General features: G+C 50.6%; 2 protein-coding genes across 2 annotated transcripts; one reads left to right on the plus strand and one right to left on the minus strand.

The window, feature by feature from the left end:
• Nucleotides 1–4,044: 4,044 nt before the first annotated feature.
• Nucleotides 4,045–6,468, plus strand: LOC119305941. Its single transcript, XM_037582326.1, has 3 exons — nt 4,045–5,283; nt 5,368–5,517; nt 5,778–6,468. Exons 1-3 carry the CDS (start codon nt 5,224–5,226, stop codon nt 6,342–6,344), a joined length of 777 nt encoding a protein of 258 aa, XP_037438223.1. The 5' UTR covers nt 4,045–5,223; the 3' UTR covers nt 6,345–6,468.
• A 5,011-nt stretch (nt 6,469–11,479) lies between these two features.
• Nucleotides 11,480–13,366, minus strand: LOC119311260 (7-deoxyloganetin glucosyltransferase-like). The gene is made up of 2 exons (XM_037586899.1): nt 12,650–13,366; nt 11,480–12,551 (listed from the first exon to the last, which is right to left on the minus strand). Exons 1-2 carry the CDS (start codon nt 13,158–13,160, stop codon nt 11,599–11,601), a joined length of 1,464 nt encoding a protein of 487 aa, XP_037442796.1. The 5' UTR covers nt 13,161–13,366; the 3' UTR covers nt 11,480–11,598.
• Between the last annotated feature and the right edge of the window lie 10,852 nt (nt 13,367–24,218).

Here is a 24,218-nt window from a genome sequence, read left to right on the forward strand (position 1 = left end):
GTTCGTTCTTTAAAAAATGTTCATGTTCAAATTTTGTTCTCAAATTTCCTCGCTTACAAATTTGTTCTCTGTTTCAAAATTTGTTCTCAAGATTAAAAAAATGTTCGTGCTTTAAAAAATGTTCATGTTCAAATTTTGTTCTCTAAATTCAAAAAATGTTCGGGATTTTAAAAAGTGTTCAGTTTATCAAAAATTTGTTCAAGCCTTTTAGTTTTTCTTCTAAAATTTGGAAAGTGTTCGCTTTTTAAGAAACACCTTTTCAAAATAATTTTCGCATTAGGAATTTGAGAAAATGTTCGGGTCTCCTTTACATTTAGCTCCGCACGCCATATCAAACCAAGGACGGTTGTCTATCGCAATGGCTATGCTCGTTCGTGGAAAGTTGGAGGTCCCTGGTTCGATCCCTCTGTCGAGCAGAGTTTTTTGTGATTTTTTTACTGCGTTGCGCGAATGGGCCGGCTGGAGACGCGCCTGTGCGTCCGCTCGACAATTCGCCGCAGCGAGCGGCGCATAGGAGCTCTCTCGGCTAGGACCGATTCATTCTAATCCAGTGCTGATCTAGGGTTCCCCTATTTTTCTCTACTAGGACAAATGCCCGTGCGTTGCAACAGGCAGAAAAATTAATCATGCTCCACGTGGCATTACGCAACACCTTTGATATTTAATTTTGGCTAACGTGAGAAATAAGGTTATATTGAGCATACATTTTGGACCATAAAATCCAGACATGAAGAAGCCACCCTAACGACGTATTTTTTTACTGCGTTGCGCGAATGGGCCGGCTGGAGACGCGCCTGTGCGTCCGCTCGACAATTCGCCGCAGCGAGCGGCGCATAGGAGCTCTCTCGGCTAGGACCGATTCATTCTAATCCAGTGCTGATCTAGGGTTCCCCTATTTTTCTCTACTAGGACAAATGCCCGTGCGTTGCAACGGGCAGAAAAATTAATCATGCTCCACGTGGCATTACGCAACACCTTTGATATTTAATTTTGGCTAACGTGAGAAATAAGGTTATATTGAGCATACATTTTGGACCATAAAATCCAGACATGAAGAAGCCACCCTAACGACGTTCGTGAGGATCTAATTCAGCTCCACACTTTCATTTGATGAAAAAGTAGTTGTGCATGGAATAGTCTTTCGATCGATTATATTTTTTCTTGTTCAAAAGTCACAAAAAAAGTTTGAACACAATCACATTTTCTTTGAAAAGGTGTACTTTTTGTATTTTTTCCAGGACATTTTTTAGAAATTGTATCATTTTTTTGTGACGAACATTTTTTTGAAAAAATATATTTCATATTTATGTTTTTTTGCACTGTTTTTGGGCTTGGCCAAGCATAAGGACTTGACCGACACACACATTCTTTTTTTGATTGAGACACACACATTCAACGCGTACTCTCTCTTCTCCATGCGTTCACCTAAAAGAAAATCTTCTCTCTGTTACTAAGAAAAAGTAAAAAAGAAAAAAGAAAAAGCTCCCTTCCTGTTCCCCATTCTCCCTCTCCAGTGTTGGATAACGCCGCCGCCGCCGCCTCCCATCTTCTCGTCGTTCTCGGAGGACGAGGGCAGGAAGAATATCGCCTCCGGTGGCTGCACCGTCGTGCCCTCCAGCCGCGCCGCCGTATCAACGGGACCTTGCGCGGCTCCCTATTATTTCAGCTCCACCCGCGCCACCATCGACGGCGCGGCTCCTCGCGCGGCTGCAGCGGCGCTCCTGGCCGGTAGAGGAGTGAGAGGCCACTGCTTCCTCAGCATGGTCCTGCTCGCCGACGACGAAGCCCTCCGAGGAGACGGCTCCACTGCTCCGAGCTCCTCCGACCTACTGCTGCCAGCGCCATGGAGGTCCACCCCTCACTCTCTCCCCTCTCCCCCTCTCTTTCCATGTGCCGCACTGCAGTAGCGAACTTAGTACTAATCAGCACGAAAGATTACTGAAGTTAATCTGGGCAATAACATGCCATCGTCCCTTAACATTTTAGATGCGAAGTTTAAGACTAACTGAACCATAGATTTGTATAGCAGAGGGCAAGGAACTGGTGGGAAGGTTCAGTTATGTAACTGTTGGGAAGTACAGTTAGTTATTGCATGATTAAACTACACTTGAGCACCTGTCCCTAGCAGCAAGAACAAAATGTAATGATTACCTTTACTTTGTACGCTTTTCTGAATAAAATGCAGAGTGTAGAGTGACAAGGGGCCGGAGGAAGGCAGCAGCGGCGGCGCCGTACGCACAACGTACGCCGTCCGTTCGGACGAGTGACGAAGCCAGCCGTCACGGTTTCCTTTCCGTATATCCGCGTTGCTTAGTTTTTCTTTTCCTCTGCATATGGGCTGGCTGTCCGGGTATCCTTTGGACGTACGTTCCCAGCTCTTTTTTTTTTGAACTTTCCCCAGCTCTTTCTAGTTTCCTTTGCACGTACGTCATATATTAAAACGGATCGAACCAAAAAATAGCGTACATAAAAATCATCAAACCGGGACGAAATAAAGGCGAACCAAACCAAGAATACCTATTCCCTTTAATAGTAGGTATAGATTTGTACTAGGCCCAATTTGGTCTAATCAGGTGTTGATATAGGGTTTCCGCCCCCTGTTTTTCTATATTTGTCACGCATGATGATAGACAACATCTGCACTACTTGCAGCAGCTTCACGACATGTTCCTTACATACTGGCAGGGGTATCATCTCGGCCACGTTGGGCATTTGTCTGGTTCTGTGGAAGTGGAAGGGTCAAAACACACATATGTGACAGTTTATAATCCACTGATACTCGCTCACAACGAACCCCAGCACTTATCCAAACTCACGCGCCATGCACTCCACATCAGATTTGTTTCATTCAAGGATCAACTAGTAGCAGATATCTTCACAAAGGCATTGCCAGTTGACATGTTCAACAGGCCACGGTTCAATCTTGTCTCGGTTCCAGGGAAGTTACGATCGAAAGGGCTGTTAAAAGTAGCAAACGGCCATATTGTATACTCCCTCCGTTCCAAAATATATGACTCAATTTTATACTAACTTTAATACAAAGTTGGGTCATCTATTTTGGAACGGAGGGAGTATCCCATTATCACCTTTGGTACATCTTTATTTACCTTTTGAATAGAGGGACCATACGGCCCCAGTTTTCGTTAAGACAATGGGGTTTGCTACAACAGCTAGTACAATAGAGGTAATAGGCCTCCTCCCCCCGACCCCCGCGTCGTCCTCTCTGGGCGACTCGGGGGCGAAACCCTAGCCGCCTCGTCAAGGCCCTTCTTCCTGCTCTTCCCTCCCCCGCCGCCGCCGGCGGCCGTCGCCGGGCCTGGCCCGCGCGGTGCTGGGCGGCGGCGGGGCGTCCCCTCGCGCCTTCTGCTCTGGCCAATCCCTTCATGCTCCCTGGTCGTCGACCTCGCCCCGATCCCCTTTTCTGCGGTGGCGTTCCCCCCGTCTCTGGCCGTGTTGGATCCCGTCGGCTGCTCCTGGCGCCGCCCGTTCGCCGGATCCGGAGCCTGCGGTGGTCCCCGTGGCAGCGTTCTGCTCGATCCGGCTCCCCGCCGTGGGCCAGGGAGGCGGCCCTACTCCTGCTCAGGCTTGCCGCAGCCGTCCCTGTGTCGCCGGATCCGGTGCTCGGGCGGCTGCTGGCCTTCGATTCCGGCCGGATCTGGCCTGTGGGGACGCCACAGACGCGCTCCTTTATTTTGGGTGGTGTTCGGTGGTTGGTGATGCCCCAAGTGTTTGTGACGGGGATGCTTGCTGGCGGTGGAGGTGATGCGCGTGGTGGGTGGATGCCGGGGCGGCGGCCCCGGGCTATGTGGACGGCGTCGACTCTGCGGCGAGCGGCGGCCGTGGGTGCTAGTCCGTTACTCCGGCCATGCGGGCGGCGGGATTGCGGTGGACGTGTTCTGCAATGGAGGGGTGCCCCATCGGTCGGCGCTCCTGCTTCTGACGAAGACCTCCGTTCCTACCTGCTAGCTTGCGCCCCTCTGGTCATTCTTTTGGCCTTGTGGTCGGCGTGTGGAGCGGGACCAGGGGAAACCCTTGGTCATCGGCGGCGGCCACGACAATGGCGGCGCCATGGATTGGCGTCGGATACCTTCTTGGAGGCCTTGTCGAGGTCCCCTCCCTCCCGTCGTCTTGCTTTCTTGTGGCGAAAGCTCCAGCTCCCCTTGAGGACGGTGGCGGTGTTTTGTCGTCGCATCCCTTCCTGGAGGCGCCATCCGGGGTGCATGGAAGCAAGGTTGGCGCTTGCTGCAGGTTTGGTTGCGGTTGGTGGCGGCTTTCAGTGCATCTTCTTCCACCGGTCTTCGTTTTGCAGTATTGTTCTTAAGCTCGCGTTTGGATGTGCGGTCAGCTGTGCTTGTGACGAGGTCGCGGGAGCGCTGCGGCTGTGGTTTGAGCTCTGGTTCCTCTTGCCTAAGGTGCTTTGTTGGTTTTGTCCATGCGGCTCTCGGTGAGCTTCCTACCTCCCGACGGTACGACGCCCTTCGAGCCAGGGCGAGAGGATTGTGGTCCTCTTTGGAGGGGGAATCGGATGGCTTGCTAGTAGGTTCTGCCGGAGTAGGCGATGTGGCGATGGCCACCGTTGCTGGTGCTGCTGGTTGATTCTCACCTATGGCCGAGCTAGCTGCTGTTCTAGATGTTAGGCTGTGGTAATTCAGGCTGAGCTCCTTCTTTTATCTTTCGCTTGCCTGTATTGCTGGTAGGCTGTGAGCTGTTGTAGCACTCTGTATCTTTGCCGTTTCCCTGTTTTCCTTTCTTGTAAGTGGTGTACTTGTAAGTGGTGTAATCCTGGCTGGTTGATGGCTTTGTTAATTCAAAGCTGGGCTAGGTTCGAGCCTTTCTTGGGCTCGGCCGTCGCCTCTTCTCTAAAAAATAGAGGTAATAGCACCAGGAGTCCCACAACTTGTCCTGAATGTGATGATTTGGTCCCAATCTTGCAAAAGGCAACTATTGAGTCCCACAACTTGCACCCAATGTGCAAATCTGGTCCCAGCCAATCGTACCACGACAAGTGGCGCCTAGTCAGCACAGTCGGTCAGCCCAGCGCTTTTTGCATTTACCCCTGGACTTAGCACTAATCAACCCGCACTACATCACCTTACTTTAGCTACCTGGGTATATTCCTAGGATATTCTACTCAGCCCACTCCACTCCACTCACTCATCTTTCTCTGCTCTCGACCATCTCCTGCTCCCCAGCTCGTCGCCGCTGTCCGTCCAGCTCGCCGCCATGGTGTCTTGGAGTGAAGGATCCAGCTCTTCGTCCGACGGGTACTCTGTCACAAGTGAGGTTAGCTCCAGCTCCAGTACAAACATACTCACTGGCATTTAGGGTTAGCAATGGGGAATTTTTGCTGACAACAATATTTTCTAGGCTCCTGCTGCTGTCACCATTTTTTGCTCTGAATGGACAAGCCTTGCTCCAGATCTTGCAGTTAGATGTGAACATCAGTGTGTCTGTGAGAAGTTAGTTTCCTTTGAATCAGTTGACAGTGGAAGGAGGTATCTTGCTTGTGCACAAAAGGTTAGTAGATCTGAAGTTAAGGCCAACAAATTTGTAATGTGTCATCTTACTGTCATGTGCATAATCTTGTAGTGTGGCATTTAACTATGGATTAGTGCATCAATATAGTTTATTGAGGAAAATCAGTTCACTGAAGAAAACAGTATTTAGTCAACTGAAGTTTTGGTTATGCTAAGAATTGAGATAGTGCTGTAATAATAGATCAATAGTGGTACAAGCTTCGCCATTTATCTTAAAATGTTTTCTTTCTTATTTTGTAGGAAATACCTAAATGCAACTTTGTGGAGTGGATTGACCCTGAATGGCCTGCCACTGTGAAGATGAGTTTAGCCAGGGTTTGGGGCATGTATCAAGATGAGAACAAGCTAAGGCTCAGGGAAAATGTAGTTAATGCTGAAGAGAATTTTAGGGTTGTGAAAGAGAAGGAACAGATGGAAAAGGATCTGAGGTTTTTTAAACTAGATTTTGCTAAGATGGTGGCTGACAAGGAGCAGGCAATTACTGAATTGGGCAATGCAAGACTTGCTGTTTCTGACCTGAAGCAAGAGCTTGAGAAGAAGATGTCTGATAAATCTAGCACTACCATTCATCAGGTTGTGAGGGCTAAGGCAGAGAAAGAGAGGGATGAGATGAAGCAAAAGATGGACAGCATGAAGGAACAGATGGACAACATGAAGGAAGAGTTGGACAAAGTTTTGTCACAGAGGGATGACCTGAAGAAGGAGAAGAAGAAACTTGAGTACATGATTGGTGATTTATTCAGGCACAAGGAGGAGAACAAGAGCAAGATAAGGAGGTTGAATGAGATCTTAGATGAATTTGAGTAATTCATTGCTGGTGTAATGCTGCCTTAAGATGGACCTTTTAATTAGTTGTATTCCTGTAGTGAACTTGGTTAATTTCCATGGCACTGAATATGTATGACTGCTCTAAGTTAACTTATTTCCTATATGTATGACTGCTCTGAATTTGTCTTAATTTAATGTTTAGTTAACTGAAGATTCAGTTATGTATGACTCCTCTGAATTTGTCTTAATTTGAAGTTTCAGTTAACTGAAGATTCAGTTAACTTGATTGAATTGACAGTGTAACTGAAGATTCAGTTAACTGAATTTGCTTCAGTTAACATGAGTTTAACTAAAGATGAGTTAACTGTATTTGTTTCAGTTAACATGTGTTAAACTGAAGATGTGTTTAACTAGTTGATATTAAGTACTTTTAGTTAATTACATTTGCATATCTGAAGACAGTGTCAGTGCATTGTTTATGTTACTGAAGATAATCCATAAGATAACCTAAGATAAACCTAAGATTCAATGACACTAAAAAGAGTTAAACCTACAACAATATTATGTTAATATTCAGTTATCTGAATATCTAGTTTCACTGAAGATTCAGTTAATATTCAGTTATCTGAATATCCAGTTCACTGAAGATTCAGTAAACCTAAGAGTTTCAGTTATGTTAAAAAGAGTTTAACCTAAGATTCAATTAATATTCAGTTATCTGAATATCCAGTTCACTGAAGATTCAGTGAATTGCAAATTCAGTTAAAATTATGAATTTGTTTAGTTAACTAAAAAGAGTTAAACCTACAGCAGCAATGCAAACACAGCAGCAGCAGCAACATGCCATACACAGCAGCAACAGCATGGCAAACACAGCAGCAGCAACATTGTAACCAAAATTAACAGAACAAAATAGCAAGCATAGCAGCATTGCAACATAGCATCATCTGATCATCATAGCATAAGTTTCAGCAAACATTGCAGCAGATCAAGCATAACTTTGCACCAGTTCTCATAGCAGATTACAAATAACTTATGTGCTGAACTTGTAAGCAGCACACCTAACTTAACTAAACGGACAATAGCACTAATTTATATGCTGAACTTATAAGCAGCATACCTAACTACTTGACCTTCTTCTTCGCTCCTTCTTCAGTCGTTCTTCACATCTTCAGTCGCTTGAGACGCTCGGAGCGGCGCACCTCCACTATAGAAGATCTCTTGTTGCCGATCCTTGCCGGCTCCGCCGCCGCATCCTGCTTGGGCTCCTCCTCCACCAGCTCCTGCTTGACGATGTCAGGCACATCTAGGAGCACCTCCACATCAATCGGGAGGTCTTTGTCGCCCTCCCTGGCATTGTGGACTGGCTCGATCATTTGGATCTCGTCCTCCTCCGCCTCTTCTTCATCGTCTGACAGGACAACGAGCGACACCTCCACTGTGTCAGATGACGCATACGAGTCAGAGGAGTCCGAATCTCCTCTGTAGCCCGAGTCATTGTCGGAGTCCACCTTGCAGTACTCCGAGTCGGATGACAGAGAGACGTCGTCGTCGTCGATGTGGACGAGGGGCGCCGGCGCAGGCAGGGCCAGAACCATGGCGTGGATGCGCTGCATCCTGGACCACACGCACTTCGGATCCGGCTGCGACTGCCGCGTGGTGGCGGACCTGTACATCCACCAACGCGCGCGCTGCCTTGGATCGTCGGAACGCGTCTCCGCCATTGCGAAGCGGAGGATGTTGGCCGGAGGGGTACCTGGGCCGTCCACTAGAGCGCGCCTCTTCTCGTTGTCGGTCATCGCGTCGATGAGGCCCCGCCGTCCACGAGAGCGCGCCTCTCTCCACTTCAACTTGTTTGGTGATCTGGCAATGGCCCACAGGTCTTGCTTCAGTACCTCTCCTTTGTGCTTCTCATTGAAATTTTGGTAAATATGCCTCACACAAAACCTGTGCTCTGCATCTGGCCAAACTTTGTGGACAGCATTTATCAGACCTTTCTGCTTGTCACTCATAAGTGTGAAAGGAGCAGTGTTGGTGATGTTCAGATTATCTTTCAAAGTTGTGAGGAACCACTCCCAAGAACTTGTGCATTCTACTTCCACCCAGCCCATAGCAATGAGGTAAATGTAGTCATTAGGATCAATGCCAACTGCACTAAGCAGCACACCTTTAAACCTAGTTTTCATATGACAACCATCTATGAAGATAATAGGCCTGCAGCCCTTAAGCCATCCTCTCTTACAAGCATCATATGACCAATACAGTGTTTTCAAACATTTTCTGCCCATTGGAAATTTTGTATCTCTGACCAGTCCAGTTGTCAGCAAAAAAGTTGAGCCAGGGTTCTTCTGTCTTAATTCATGTCCATAATCCCATAGTCTACTGAATTGCTCTTCTTCATCACCATGGATCTCCTTCAGTGCTGCTATCCTAGCCCTAGCTAACTTCCATCTATTAGGGGTGCAATTAAACTCCTTTGTTATTTTCCTTGAAAATGTTCCAAGTGACATCTTCTGGTCATATTGCAAAGAAATTTAGCTGTCATGTCCTTGAGCCTCCACTTCTTCTGACACATATGATCACCATAGTAGGCCTTAACGACAAATCCTCCTGTCCTGTTGTCATTGCCAGCCTTAAGCAGCCATGGACAATCACTCTGACAAACTGCATGAAATCTGATCTTGTTATTTTTCAACTTTTTGATTTGCACTCTGTTCTTTATTGAATATGAAGTAATAGCTTTCCTCAGCTCAACCACATCAGCAAAGACCATCACTACTTTAAATACAGGGTTTTTCATGTCCACCTTGGAATTGAAAGCTTTGAACTTGTATATCAGTTGCTCTTCTTCTTCTCTTGACAGATTCAAATCTTCATCATCAAGTTCATACTCAGGTTCCACCTCTTCCTCCTCTTGCTCAACTTCATCAACATCAAAGTCAATGTTCTCTTCATAAAGATCATCATCTCCATCATCTATGTCATAATCACTGTCACTGAAATCTGAATTTGAAAGCACTACATCTTCTGCAACATCAGTCACCAAGTGATCTTCTTCAGCAAAATCAGTCAGCAACTCATCTGCTATTGCAACATCAAAAAGCAACTCCTCTCCTTGTGCAACATCATTCAGCAACTGCTCTCCTTCTGCAGCATCAGTCAGCAAGTGCTCTCTTTGTGCAAAATCAGTCAACAAAAGCTCTTCTTCTGCAACATCAACCAGCAAAGTGTCTGCTTCTATCTCTTGTGTTGCAAACTCTGAATTTGGATCTTCAGCATTGACTAAAATGATGCTGTGAGAACTAGCTGCACTGGCTGCAACATCATTTGGGTTTACCACTCTGACAGGATTCTCTACTGATCCCACTGTACATATCAAATCTTGCCTGAAATTACTGATGAAACCTGCATGATCAACCATGATTGAAAGAACCTTATGCTGAGCACTGGCTCTTATAATTTGCTGCACATCCTCATCACCTCTGATTCTGAGCATACCATCTGAAATTGTTTTGTCAGGCATGCACCAATAAATGATGTGCTCATTGACAGAATATCCCAACCAAAGCAGGTGCTCTTCAATGACTGCATATGAGAATGTGCCAGCATTAACATAGTCAAGCACCTCAACTGAAGGATTATAGTACTCCATGTTATTGATTGGTCCAGAGAACATCCCATCATGCTCCAGTTCTAATGTGAAGAAAGAGGTGTCCACACTGAGTCCCATTGCTGAATCACAAACTACAATAACATAGTGCAGAATGTAAGCACAATCATCAATAAAAATAATTGAATAAATACATTGAACTGAATAAATACAGTTAACTGTAAGAGCACTGAGTTAACTGAACTTTTTTTAGTTAACTGTAACTTGCAACTGAATTCAGTTAATAGAATAAATTCAGTTAACTAAAGCTTGCAAATTAACTCAACATAAGCAGTAACAAACTGATGATTTAGCATGGCTAATGTACAAACTAAGTAGTAATGCTGCCCCCTAAGAACAAACCCTAAACTACTTACCTCAAACACTGGCCTACATTGGCCAGACAAAGTTTACATTTTTTACAGTGCAAATGCTGCCCCCTAAGTACAAATCCTAGGCCAAATTGGCACGTGTATTTGCAAAACAATATGTACATACTAGCCCCAAACCTAAAGTCTGGCAGAAAAAGATTCTAAACAAGAACCCTAGGTTCTTGCCTAAATCCCCAACTTCACCCAAAACCCTAGGCTAAAATTGACTACCAAATAACCAGTATGAGGTCGCGGGAAGCACTACAACCACAAACTACCAACCAATGCGGCTGAAACGAGCTCAAAACTGGGCGATCCAACGGGGAGGAGAACACCGACCGAGAGGGTTGACATCGAGCGAGCACAGAGAGGAGGAACAGAGCAGAGAGGAGGAACAGAGCAGAGAGAACTAACCATAATCCGGAGGGTTGACAGCGAACGGCCGAACTTGGTGCGCGGTAGGCGGCGGCGGCACACCGCCGGTGAAGTCCGGCGACGAGGACATGGCTCACACGAGCGCAGCGAGCACGGCCTGTCGGCCGGTCACGGACAGGGGGAGAGAGCGGCGAATGATTGGGCCAGGGGAGGGAGACCCAATAAATTCAGGTGAAAAGTGCGGTGTAGTGCGGGTTGATTAGTGCTAAGTCCAGGGGGGTAAATGCAAAAAGCGCTGTGCTGACCGGCTGTGCTGACTAGGCGCCACTTGTCGTGCTACGATTGGCTGGGACTAGATTTGCACATTGGGTGCAAGTTGTGAGACTCAATAGTTGCCTTTTGCAAGATTGAAACCAAATCATCACATCCAGAACAAGTTGTGGGACTCCTGGTGCTATTACCTCCAGGACAATGGGGTTCGCTACAACAGCTAGTACAATACATCCATACATATGTTAGCAGCCCCAAAATGCATCTCTCGGATGCCATGCACCCTAAATAGTAAATTAAAAGGTTTTTTTAACATGATTCCTCTTAAACGTGGTTGTCCATTTTATCACGCACGGAATTTTGTGAAGAAATGGCGTCCGTAATATTTTTAGTGAAGAAAATACGGTCCGACCTATAATCCATTTAAACAATTTTCTTATATAATCGATTGTATTGTCCTTTTTGCTGAGAATACCTCTAATGTCATTTTTTCATGAAACTTCAGACGAGAGTAGAATTAATACCCGGAAATTTCAGTATTTTTCTATTTTTCAACCGAGAGTCCCCAACCCGAAAATGCATAGGTTTGCTCGATCAGTGGCCGACCGAGCTGGAAAGAAAAGAAAAGCTAACTATTCTTGCCAGATAGCAACACACCATGGATGAGCGAATCAAGATTGGTCAACGATCTTGCCATGGACCGGACAGCCACCTCCCTCCACTCGGCCGCTCTCTTCCTCATCTCCCTTCCCTTCTCCCCGCCCACCGCCTCCTCGATCCTCCGCTGGACCACCTCCCGCCGCACGTTGTCGCCGATCTCCATCGCCACCCCCCACTCGGCGCACTTGTACCGGCAGTTGGTCTGCTGCTCCGCGAAGAAGGGCCAGCACAGCATCGGCACGCCGCCGCAGAGGGCCTCCGCCGTCGAGTTCCACCCGCTGTGCGTCAGGAACGCGCACACGGCGTCGTGCCGCAGCACCGCCTCCTGGTCGCACCAGCTCGCCACGAGGCCCCTGTCCCTGGTCGCCTCCAGGAACCCGGGGGGCAGCGCGGCGCCGGCGCCGGCGACCTCGCTGCTCCTCACGACGTCCGGCCTGACGATCCAGAGGAACTCCTGGCCGCTGTTGGCCAGCCCCCACGCGAACTCCGCCAGCTCGTGGCTGCTCATCACGGTCACGCTCCCGAAGTTCACGTACACCACGGAGCGGGTCCTCTTGCCGTCGAGCCACTGGAGGCAGGTGTCGTCCTCTTTCCAGAGGCTGGAGCTCACCGCGCGCAGGGGGTCCCCACGGGGGATGATTTGGTCGGCGAGGGAGTTGAGCGGGCCGATGGTGTAGATGGCCGGTATGATGGCGCGCATCGCGTCCAGCGCCGGCTGCTCGAGCTCGTCCATGGTGTTGATGATGACGGCGTCCGCGGCCTCGGCGCGCTCGACTTGGTGTAGCTGGAAGGTCAGCAGGGTGTCGTCGCGGTCCGTCGTGCGGAGGAAGCTCGGGAAGTCCTTCAGCCGCATGTGCTTGCTCAGCCCGGGCGCCCAGTCCACCGGCATGTCCATGAACCCGTTCGTCAGCTGCTCTTCGTCTGTTCGATCTCCACGCAAAATCAATTCATTGTTGAGACACTGAAGATTTATGCCAAGTCAAAATTTTGAAGAACAAGATTAGGAATTCATGGCTAGCCTTTGAGGGGAATGATGCCCCGGTCGATGAGAGGGCGGAAGTTGCGGTAGCCCATGTAGCCGCAGGCGCTGGCCGTCCAGAAGAGCGAGCACGGCACGCCGAGCTCCCTCGCGGCGTCCACGGCGAAGCTCATGAGGCCGTCCGCCACGACGCACGTGACCGGCGGCGCCCCGGATGTGCTGCCGTTGAGGCCAGCGAGTAGGTTCCTGAAGTGGGGGAGGCAGGTGGTCATGGTGGAGTAGGAGATCGACGCCGGGTCCTGCGTGGCGTCGGCGTCCGACGAGGGCAGTCCGTCCGGGATGGTGGCGAAGGCGAAGCCGGGGAGGCCCGCGACGGCGCTCGGGCCGCGGGAGCGGACGAGGCGGCGGTGGTTGTACTCGGTGCTGACAAAGGTGACGTGGAAGCCCCTGCAGCGGAGCACCTTGGCCAGCTTCATCATCGGCGTGATGTGCCCCTGCGCCGGGAACGGCAGGCACACGGCGTGCGGCTTCTCGCCGGCGGTGGGATCCATGTCTAGCAGTGGGGTGACTGGTTCGTGGATGGAGCTTTCTTGCTTTGTCACCCCGAAAATCGAATAAGAAACCCAGCGGGCGAAGACCGGAAACCAGGAGATAGCTGATGATACAATATGCAGCGGCGCCTACCCCGTTTGACTTGGGAATTTCCATATCCCCTACTTTTTTTTATTTGCGCGCGCGTGATGCGTTGCTATCTTGTACTCTGTGCGGCTGTGATTTTTTTTTTAATGTTGGTAAGAGAACTGCCAAATTGATCAGAAGAAGGTGTTACAAGAATCCTGAAAGGAGGAAATCACCGAAAAAATAATGCAAAAAGAAACGAAATAAAAAGGGCCGTCGGCAGCACCACAAACCCAAGCTCTACCATCAATCGTGAACACCATCGGATCCATCGTCGGGATTCTCCAAGGTGACGCCCCAAGGAGGAAAACGATATTGAGAACACCGCCATCACCTGATCTGGCACTGCCCGATCTTAGGTTTTCACCCGGGGATCTCACGCCGTTGGGTAGGAAGGGAAAGCTTCTCCACAATGATACCTCCAAGGAGGACGACAACATCCGTGGATGCCGCTACCGCCGACAATGACAAGGTCGATGCATGATTTCCCTCTGGAGCCGAGCCTTCCACCAACAATCCCAGGATCCGAGGCCACCAGTGCCACGGAGCATCACAGCCCCATGCGAACACTACCAACAATGAGTACGTCGAAGCCGCACGCAGGAACTCGGCGAGCACACGCCAACCTGGCCGGTCTGCATAGCCGCTCGCAGACCCTGGGCGAGCCAAGCCAGATCTGGCCATCCTCTACCTCAGTGCGTAGAACTGGGCGATCGTCCGCACCGCAGCGCACAAGAAAGGCCGAGGGAAAGCCGGAAATAGCCGGTCTGCACAGCCGCTCGCAGACCCTGGGCGAGCCAAGCCAGATCTGGCCATCCTCTACCTCCGTGCGTAGAACTGGGCGATCGTCCACACCGCAGCGCACAAGAAAGGCCGAGGGAAAGCCGGACATAGCCGGTCCGCAGCGCAGCATGCAGAACTGGGCGGGATCCAAGCCAAATTGCGCCGTCCGCACCACCGCGCACAAGACCAAGAGTACTCGTGCTGGATCTGGTCTGCGCAAGCCTCGTGAAGCCCCAAGTAAACTGGACGGCACCACCGCTCAAGGGAGCCGGCGTGTACGCGCTTGAAGGAGAGTCACCACCAGCAACCCCGACTCCACCGCTACTGCCTCCACACGCCAAAAACGCAGCCGACCCAGTTGTGAAACGCAACCATCTGATTAGCAGGCCCACAGCGCCAAAGCATCCCGCCGTGAGCGAGCTAACGGCCAGATCTGGCCGGCCGACCCCGTTCCTATGGCGCCAGAGGCCTCCTCGCGCCAACGGCGCGCGCGCCGGCAATCCCGCCTCGCCCTTCAGCCACAAGCCAGCAGAGGCCAGATCTGCCTCGACCGACCGCTGCGACCCCACGCCTGTCGGAGGCAGCACCAGCCTGCGCCCAGTCACATGCCGTAGTGCCCCTCGCTTTCGCTTAGCGCAGCAGCCCCGCGCAGCCCGCCTCGCTTGCAGGGGAGGTAAACCCACCGCCGCCAATGCTGCGCGGGCTTTGCCTAGCGGCGCTCACCGGCGGCGGTGGGGAGAGGAAGGCTGGAGGTGTGGCGGCGCCCGGCGGCTAGGGTTAGCACTCGGGTCGCTTGCGGGGAGCGACACGGGGCTCAAGCTAAGCAGTTCCTTCCTAACAGAGGAGTTGGCATGAATTGTGCAGCTGTGAATTCATAGAGACATGATACGAATGATGAGATGCACTGCTGATCCTATTGGCAGATCAGAATGGCATGCAGATGCAGGGCCCATGCATCCGAGGAGCAGATTGAGTGTCGGAATATGTCGATCTCCAGTTTCTGTCCTTTCTTGTACCGACGCCACTCTCTTTCTCTCTTTGCGCTCTCCTGGTCATCCTCCACTTAATTCCCCATTCCAGAGCTTCATAGCCTTAAGAGCACCTCCAACGCGCCGATCCATTTCTGTGTGTGTCCGTTTAGATCAAAACAAACACAAAATTCAGCCCCAAGGTGCCGATCCAAACGAACACAAGTCCGCTTTTCGTCCACCAGGCGGCCTATTCCTAGCCAAAATTTGGGCCTCATTTGTGTCGGCACGGACGCGAGGCAGATGCGCACGACGCCCGCCTATTCCTCTCCCTGGCCCACCAATTGGTGGCACATAGGCCATTCTCTTCCTCCCATCGACAGCAAGTCCCCGGCCGCCCACTCTGCCACCGCCGTCGCCCAGTTCTGGTGCCCTCGCCAGTAGTCCGCACCCACACGCCTTCCAAGTAGCATGCCGCCTTCCCACGTCACCGCCGCCGCCTAGTTCTGGTGCCCTCGCGAGCAGTACGCACCCACATACCTTCCATGTATCATGCCACCTTCCCATGTCGCCACCACCACCGTCTTGCCGTCGGGCCACTTCAGCTCCCGTCCCTCCGCCCCGACAATGTCGCGAGCACCACCACGGCCCCGCGCCCCCGTCCAAATCCTTTGACAATGTGGGCATGCTCGTCTGACGCCGCCATGCTCGCTGGACACCGCCTGGCTAGCTACCTAGTTCAGGAGAGGCGCATGTCTCTTCGCCGGCCATGCTCGCTGTTCGACGGTTTGCCTGCAAGGTATAATGGACTCCGTTGACGAGTTCTTTTTCCACAATTTCCTTTGCGACTCGGATGATTCTTCATCCGACGATGAGGATATGGTGGCTGTTGTGTTGGTCGTCCATGACCACCTTAGTAGGCAGCGGCCGTTGTTCCGGGCCTCGATCCCGGGGCACACTCCGGCGTTGAATCGCAACCGAGAGATAGGTCATTTCCTTCTTTGGAAGGATTACTTCGAGACACTCAACCCACTCTTCAAACATCACCAATTCCTTCACTGTTTTCGTATGGCTTGGCATGTTTTCAACCGTATTTAGGAGGGGGTGGTCGGATAGCATAAGTATTTCGAGTGGAAAGAGGATGCCCATGGAAAGATTGGCTTCTCCTCTTATCAGAAATGCGCTGCAGCTATCCGGATGCTTGCATACGGAGTTCCCAGTGATCTCATTGATGAGTACGCCATCGGTGATGATTTCCCCCTCTGCTAGAGTGCCGGAATGGGGTCTAGACTGGTTTTTCGTGGCTCCAGAGGCTTGCGGCGGTGGAACTTCTGATCTACCAACTCCTCTAGGATTTTTGGAATATTTGGGAATTTATAGGGCGGAGACGCAGTGCGGGAGGCCACCGAGGTGGGCACAATCCACTAGGGCGCGCATGGGCCCCCAGGCGCGCCCAGGTGGGTTGTGCCCCCCTCGGGGCACCCCTCTGGTACTTCTTTGGCCCAAGTTGTGTCTTTTGGTCCATAAAATTCTCAAAAAGTTTCGCTGCATTTGGACTCCGTTTGGTATTGATTTTCTACGATGTAAAAACAAGCAAAAATCAGCAACTGGCACTGGGCACTATGTCAATAGGTTAGTCCCAAAAAGTGATATAAAGTTGCTATAAAATGATTGTAAAACATCCAAGAATGATAATATAACAGCATGAATACTTCATAAATTATAGATACGTTGGAGACGTCTCACGAACTCAGCGCCGCTGCTCTTTGGCTTGACGCAGTAGGTCTTCAGCCATAGGCTGTCAGATTACGGGTTCCCCAAACCCTTGAGAGGTTCGAACTCTGGGGTGCATGCGAAGATCTCACGCTCTCCAGTCTGCCGACTCGCTGATCTCACAGCCTAACGCGTCGAGATCATTGGAAATGGGACACATCAATATACCTAGGTTCGGGCCACCTTGCGGTGTAAAACCCTACTCCTGCTTTGTGGTGGATTTGCCTTGACGGGCTGAGGAAGAACTAGTACAATGGAGAACAACCTTAGGAAGTGTGTTCTTGGGCTCAAGTGAGCTGGTGAGCTGGTGAGGGTGGAATGGATCCGATCCCTTCCCTTGGTGGTGGCTAGGTCCTATTTATAGTGGCCTTGGTCCTCTTCCCGAATGGAGGTGGGAAGGGATCCCACAACGTCCAAATTTGAAGGGAGACAACAAGTACATCTTATCCTGACTAAAGTGGTCTTCGTCTACAAAAGCCTCTGGTCGTGACACTGCGGTGGGCCCGGCGATGACCTCTGTCCTGCCGTCCTGGCGGTCTTGGTCTTGTTGCAGGGGAATGGAAACCTTTGGCTGCTTCCTCGGGACTCCACGCCCGCTGCTTGCCTCCTTTGCACCAAAGAGGAAACTGGTACACTGCGCCCACTGGCGCCCGCCTGGCCTTGATCGTCATGGCTCACATCACCTGAGCCTCATGAGGTGGGCCTTGCATAGAAATATCCGCTCCTCGGGAACCAGCCCAAGGAGGCTGATTCCCTTGGAGATCTTGGTGCCGTCCGCCTCGCGAGGCTTGGCCCCTTGCGAGGGTCTTGAGTTGTTGATGTCGAAACTGGGCCATACCAGGCCATCGATGGAGCCACGCCGCGGGCCGCAGGTAAGCAAGTCTGGGTATCCCCGTATCCAGAACACCGACAGTAGCCCTCGGGCCCAAGGCGCGCTCGGACTTGGCTTCTAGGCGAAGCCAAAGGGCAAGTACAGAGCGCCGCGGGCCCCAACCGCCTGCAGCCTTGGGCGACGCGTAGTGATTGATTGGACGTGGGCGTCTCCACTTCCTGACGCTACCTCAGCAACTGCCCGACTTGACGAGTCGATGCTACATGCAGAGAAAACATCATTGCACGGGATCATGGACGCAGGCGGTTAGCCTCCCTTCGGCTATAAATGAGTGGGAGGGGCAGAGCCCCCCTCGCTCATCTCTATCTTCATCTTCTTGCTGCCCGTTGCTTATCCTTCTCCACCTTTCCGCAGTTGCAAAGCTCATGGCGCCGGCGAGGAGGTTCATGACCGCTGAGAAAGGGAAGGCCCCTAAGGAGGGGCCAGCTTCGCCACCGCCCAAGAGGGGCCGCGGCCGCCCCGCAAGCATGTTGCGACCCCGGCGGTGGCCTCTAGGGGGCACAGGCGTGCTTCTCCAGGAGCTGGCGTCTCCTTTGGCGTCCGCAATGGTGCTTCTTCTCGTGGCGGGGGCCACCAGCCACGGGGCAGCCCCTGCGACGAGGGGAGGTGCGCCATGGTCGCCCGTCCTCCTCGACCGTGCTTCCCCTCAATGGACGCGCTCCCGGAGTTCGTCGTGTGGTCAGAGAAGCCTGTCAGCGCCTTGCTCCGGCTTCCACGCTTCTTCACCGTCGAGCTGTCGGCCTCGGGGCTTGATGGCCTCTGGCTGCAGGCTGACGGCTGCTGCAGCAGGGCCTCGTGGGTTGGGATCGAGGTCAACGCTGCAGGCATCATGGTCCTGGCCCACGGCTGGCAGGTGTTTGCATGCGCGCGAGGCCTGAGCGGGAGGTGCACCCTCCACTTCAAGCACGACGGCCTTGCGACCCTCTTCGTGAGGGTGTTCAGGGAAGACGGCCGCCGCGCGGGGTGCTGCCCAGAATACGACAGCGATGATGATGAGCTTGGCCTTGACGTCGGCCGTGTCACCGACGAGGGTGAGCTTGGCCTTGATGACGTCCACACTTCCTCCCGTAGCGGTGGCTCTTCTTCGAGCGAAAGCTCCAGCAGTGGCGGCTACGACCAACCTCCACGCCGCCGAGCTCGCATCGAAGAAGGCGGCGGGTCATTTCGCCGCCGCGCCTCAGTGAAGCAGGAAGAGGGCCCGATCTGAGCTCGGGGCTGCCGAGCTTGGCTTCAGGACCCGCCGCAGCCTCGCGGGCCTACTTCTGTTTAACCTTTCCTTTCTTCTGGAATTTGAAAAAAGTAGAGTGCCCCGCTAGGGTGTGTAATGAACTGTGACAGTTATGCCCTTTATGCTATGCTTATTATCTTAATGTTGTGTCATGATATTTGTATTCTGAGTAAGCATGGGTAGGGTAACTTAGCTTGACATGCTCAGGGTAGTCTCCCACCTCACGAGGGCACGGCCCTTGATGCCTGGCGAAGCCCCCTTTCGTGATGACTCGGGAGCCATTGATCTCGGGAGGCGTTGTAGATCTTCTGCAGAGTTGTTTAAAGAAAAAACTTTAATGAGGCATCTCATTCTTCCTCGCGTGAGCCCCTTGCCACAGGTTTAGTTATGGCTCAATGCACCGCGTCACGCTGCTCGAGGGGCATGGACATGAGAGGGCGCGCATGCTCACGAGCTCGATCAAGGGTGTCTCGCGAGGATAAAGAAAGCCGAAGCACTGGGGCAACGGGGTTTCGGTGAGGCGTGCTTGCACGTGGACCTGAGCGCACACACCTGCCTAGCCCCCATGTGCAGGACGTGCGAGGAAGAGCGACGGGCAACTGCCGCCCTTTCCTGGCCAAGGCTAAGAACGATTGAAGTGAGAGGAGAGAAAACCCAACTTGGCGAACCAAACGCGAAAATTCCAAATTCATTAAAAAATGAGAACCAACTACAGAAAGCAAGCAAATGAACAGTCGTGTCTAGCACCTAGTCTAGTCTTCTCACCAGCGCGGAGCTAAGTGCTGCCACTAGGACGTGGGAGGGAGCCCCGTGAGGCCCGCGGGCGACACTCAGGAGACTCCGGAGTGTGTACAGCCCCACTCATTACTATGTGAGAGTGTCACGAGCGGAGACCTTCACAGGCGTGAGCCTTGCTTCATGGGTAGAACTTCCACAGGTGCTGGATGTTCCAGGCGTTCTGGATGGGGATCCCGTCCTATGTCTCCAGGCGCGTGGCGCCAGGCCTGGAGACACGGGCAACCCTAAACAGGCCCTCCCACATGGGAGAGAGATTATGCAACCCTTACCTAGAGGGCACCCGCCTCAGGACGAGATCACCCACGTCGAGCGTCCTAGGGCGGACACTGCGGCAGTGGTACCGCCGCAGCGCCTGCTGGTACCTTGCCGTCCGGAGCAAGGCTTGACAGCGGCATTCCTCCCCCAACATGAGATCCATCCCCCGCGTGGCGTCCTGGCGTGCCTCGTCAAACGCCAAGACCCATGTGGAGCGATGCTTGACCTTGTGTGGGAGAACCGCTTCAGCTCTGTAGACGAGGAAGAACGGGGTCTCACCCGTCGGCTTGGTCGGGTTGGTGCAGATGGACCACAACACTGACTAGAGCTCGTCGATCCAGCCCCTGCCGTAGGCCTCGAGCTTCTTCTTGATGGTCCTTGCCTTAAGGCCTCTCAGGACCTCTACATTGGCGCGCTCGGCCTGGCCATTGCTCCTGGGGTGTGCCACCGAAGCGTAGCATATTTGCGTTCCAAGGTTAGCGCAATATGTTTTGAAAAGGTTGCTGGTGAATTGCGAGCCATTGTCGGTGATGATGCGGTTAGGAACCCCAAACCGGCTCACAATGCCCTTGATGAACTTGACAGCTGAGCCGGTCGGGATGGTGCGAATAGCTTCCACCTACGCCCACTTGGTGAACTAGTCGATGGCGACGTAGAGGTAGTGGTAGCCCCTTGTCGCTCGGGGAAATGGTCCCAAGATGTCCAGCCCCCAGACCGCGAACGGCCATGTGAGCGGGATAGTCTGGAGGCCCTGTGCTGGCTGGTGGATCTGCTTGGCATGGAATTGGCAGGCTTCGCAGGATCTCACCAGCTCGGTGGCGTCGTTGAGTGCTGTGGGCCAATAGAACCCACTGCGGAATGCCTTGCCCACGAGGGTGCATGATGAAGAGTGGCGTCCGCAGTCCCTGCCGTGTATGTCGGCCAAAATCTCGAGCCCCTGTTCCCTGGAGATGCACCGCTGAGAAACATTGTTGGGCCGCTTACGGTACAACTCACCGCCCTGGATGCAGTATGCGGTGGCCTCGCGAGCCACGCGCTCTGCATCTTCCTCCTTCTCTGGCAGGGTCCCCTAAAGCAAGTACACCTTGAACTCCTCAGGCCAACACTCCTCCCGGGGCTCGAGCGCGAGGAGTAGACGGCCCCCCGAGGTTCGGCCACAAGTATGGGCACCTACCACAGGGGCTCGGGGAAGATCCTTCTAAGGCGGTGCTGGTTCCGCAGCATGGGGATCTGCTGACGGCTTGAAGAGCCGCTCCTCAAAAACGCCCGGCTCCTGAGGCAAGCGCCGGGATGCCCTTTTGGCGATGTCGTCCGCCACCTTGTTTTTCCATCTTGCGTACCTCTTTCAGGTACGCCTTGCTATGTCTTGAGCTTGCGTTGGTTTTCCTTGAAAAGGAAAGGGTGATGCAGCACAATAGCGTAAGTATTTCCCTCAGTTTTTGAGAACCAAGGTATCAATCCAGTAGGAGGACCCTCACAAGTCCCACGAACCTACACAAACAAACAAAGAACTCGCAACCAACGCGATAAAGGGGTTGTCAATCCCTTCACGGCCACTTGCGAAAGTGAGATCTGATAGAGATAATATGATAAGATAAATATATTTTTGGTATTTTATAATATAGATGCAAAAAGAAAAGATGCAAATAAAAGTAGATTGAAAGCTTATATGATAAAAGATAGACCCGGGGCCATAGGTTTCACTAGAGGCTTCTCTCAAGATAGCACAAGTATTACGGTGGGTGAACAAATTACTGTCGAGCAATTGATAGAAAAGCGAATAATTATGGGATTATCTAGGCATGATCATGTATATAGGCATCACGTCCGTGACAAGTAGACCGACTCTTGCCTGCATCTACTACAATTACTCCACACATCGACCGCTATCCAACATGCATCTAGAGTATTAAGTTCATAAGAACAAAGTAACACATTAAGAAAGATGACATGATGTATAGGGATAAACTCAAGCAATATGATATAAACCCCATCTTTTTATCCTTGATGGCAACAATACAATACATGCCTTGCAACCCTTTCTGTCACTGGGTAAGGACACCGCAAGATTGAACCCAAAGCTAAGCACTTCTCCCATGACAAGAAAGATCAATCTAGTAGGCCAAACCAAACCGATAATTCGAAGAGACTTGCAAAGATAACTCAATCATACATAAAAGAATTCAGAGGAGATTCAAATATTTCTCATAGATAAACTTAATCATAAACCCACAATTCATCGGATCTCGACAAACACACCGCAAAAAGAGTTTACTCGAATAGATCTCCACAAGAGAGGGGGAAAACATTGTATTGAGATCCAAAAAGAGAGAAGAAGCCATCTAGCTAATAACTATGGACCCGAAGGTCTGCGGTAAACTACTCACAACTCATCGGAAGGGCTATGGTGTTGATGTAGAAGCCCTCCGTGGTTGATTCCCCCTCCAGCGGAGCGCCGGTGAAGGCTCCAAGATGGGATCTCGCGGATACAGAAGGTTACTGTGGCGGAAATATTTCTTTGGTGGCTCCCTGTATGTTTTCATGGTACATAGGTATATATAGGAGGAAGAAGTACCTCGGTGGCCGCTCGAGGGGCCCAAGAGAAAGGGGGCACGCCCAGGAGGGGTGGACGCGCCCTCCTATCTCCTGGCTGCCTCGTTTGCTTCTTGACTTGCACTCCAAGTTCTCTGGATCATGTTCGTTCCAAATATCACGCTCCCGAAGGTTTCATTCCGTTTGGACTCTGTTTGATATTCCTTTTCTTCGAAATACTGAAATAGGCAAAAAAAACAGCAATACGGGCTGGGCCTCCGGTTAGTAGGTTTGTCCCAAAAGTGATATAAATGTGTAGAATAAAGCCCATAAACATCCAAAATAGGTAATATAATAACATGGAACAATAAATAATTATAGATACATTGGAGACGTATCAAGCATCCCCAAGCTTAATTCCTGCTCGTCCTCGAGTAGGTAAATGATAAAAACAAAAATTTTGATGTGGAATGCTACCTAGCATAATTCTCAATGTATTTCTCTTTATTGTGGCATGAATGTTCAGATCCAAATGATTCAAAATAAAAGTTCATATTGACAAAAGAAATAGTAATACTTCAATCATACTAATAAAAGTAATCATGTCTTCTCAAAATAACATGGCTAAAGAAAGTTCATCCCTACAAAATCATATAGTTAGGCTATGCTTCATTTTCGTCACACAAAGATGTTCCCAACTTCTACACCCCCGATGACAAGCCAAGCAATTGTTTCGTACTTAAATAATCTCAAACTTTTTCAACCTTCACGCAATACATGAGCGTGAGCCATGGATATAGCACTATGGGCGGAATAGAATAATGATTGGCGATTGTGTGGAGAAGACAAAAAAGGAGAAACTCTCACATTGACGAGGATAATCAACGGGCTATGGAGATGCCCATCAATTGATGTCAACATGAGGAGTAGGGATTGACATGCAACGGATGCACTAGAGCTATAAATGAATGAAAGCTCAACAAAAGAAAACTAGTGGGTGTGCATCCAACTTGCTTGCTCACGAAGACCTAGGGCATTTGAGGAAGCCCATCGTAGGAATATACAAACCAAGTTCTATAATGAAAAATTCCCACTAGTATATGAAAGTGACAACATATGAGACTCTTTATATGAAAACATGGTGCTACTTTGAAGCACAATATATGAGACTCACTATATGAAGAACATGGTGCTACTTTGAAGCACAAGTTTGGAAAAAGAGATAGTAACATTGCCCATTTTTATTTATTTTATTTCTTTTTATTCTTTGGCCTTTCGTTTTTCTTTTTCTTTTGGCCTTTCTTTTTTTTCTTTGGGACAATGCTCTAATAATGATGATCATCACACTTTTATTGATTACAACACATGAATTACAACTCGAAACTAGAACAAGATATGACTCTATATGAATGCCTCCGACGGTGTACGGGGATGGTGCAATGAATCAAGAGTGACATGTATGAAAAATTATGCATGGTGGCTTTGCCACAAATACGATGTCAACTACATGATCATGCAATGGAAATATGACAAAAGTAATGTATGTCATGATGATGATGAACAGAACGGTGGAAAGTCGCATGGCAACATATCTCGAAATGGCTATGGAAATGACATAATAGGTAGGTATGGTGGCTGTTTTTAGGAAGATATAAGGAGGTTTATGTGTGATAGAGCGTATCATATTACGGGGTTTGGATGC

This window comes from Triticum dicoccoides, chromosome 5B (genome assembly GCF_002162155.2).
Source record: "Triticum dicoccoides isolate Atlit2015 ecotype Zavitan chromosome 5B, WEW_v2.0, whole genome shotgun sequence".
Classification (NCBI taxonomy): domain Eukaryota; kingdom Viridiplantae; phylum Streptophyta; class Magnoliopsida; order Poales; family Poaceae; genus Triticum; species Triticum dicoccoides.

Coding starts and splice junctions, on each gene's coding strand:
- LOC119305941 (XM_037582326.1), top strand. CDS start 5,224: ATGGTGTCTTGGAGTGAAGGATCCAGCTCTTCGTCCGACGGGTACTCT. Junction 5,284..5,367: donor GGTACTCTGTCACAAGTGAG/GTTAGCTCCAGC, acceptor AATATTTTCTAG/GCTCCTGCTGCTGTCACCAT. Junction 5,518..5,777: donor ATCTTGCTTGTGCACAAAAG/GTTAGTAGATCT, acceptor CTTATTTTGTAG/GAAATACCTAAATGCAACTT.
- LOC119311260 (XM_037586899.1), bottom strand. CDS start 13,160: ATGGATCCCACCGCCGGCGAGAAGCCGCACGCCGTGTGCCTGCCGTTC. Junction 12,552..12,649: donor GGGCATCATTCCCCTCAAAG/GCTAGCCATGAA, acceptor GAGATCGAACAG/ACGAAGAGCAGCTGACGAAC.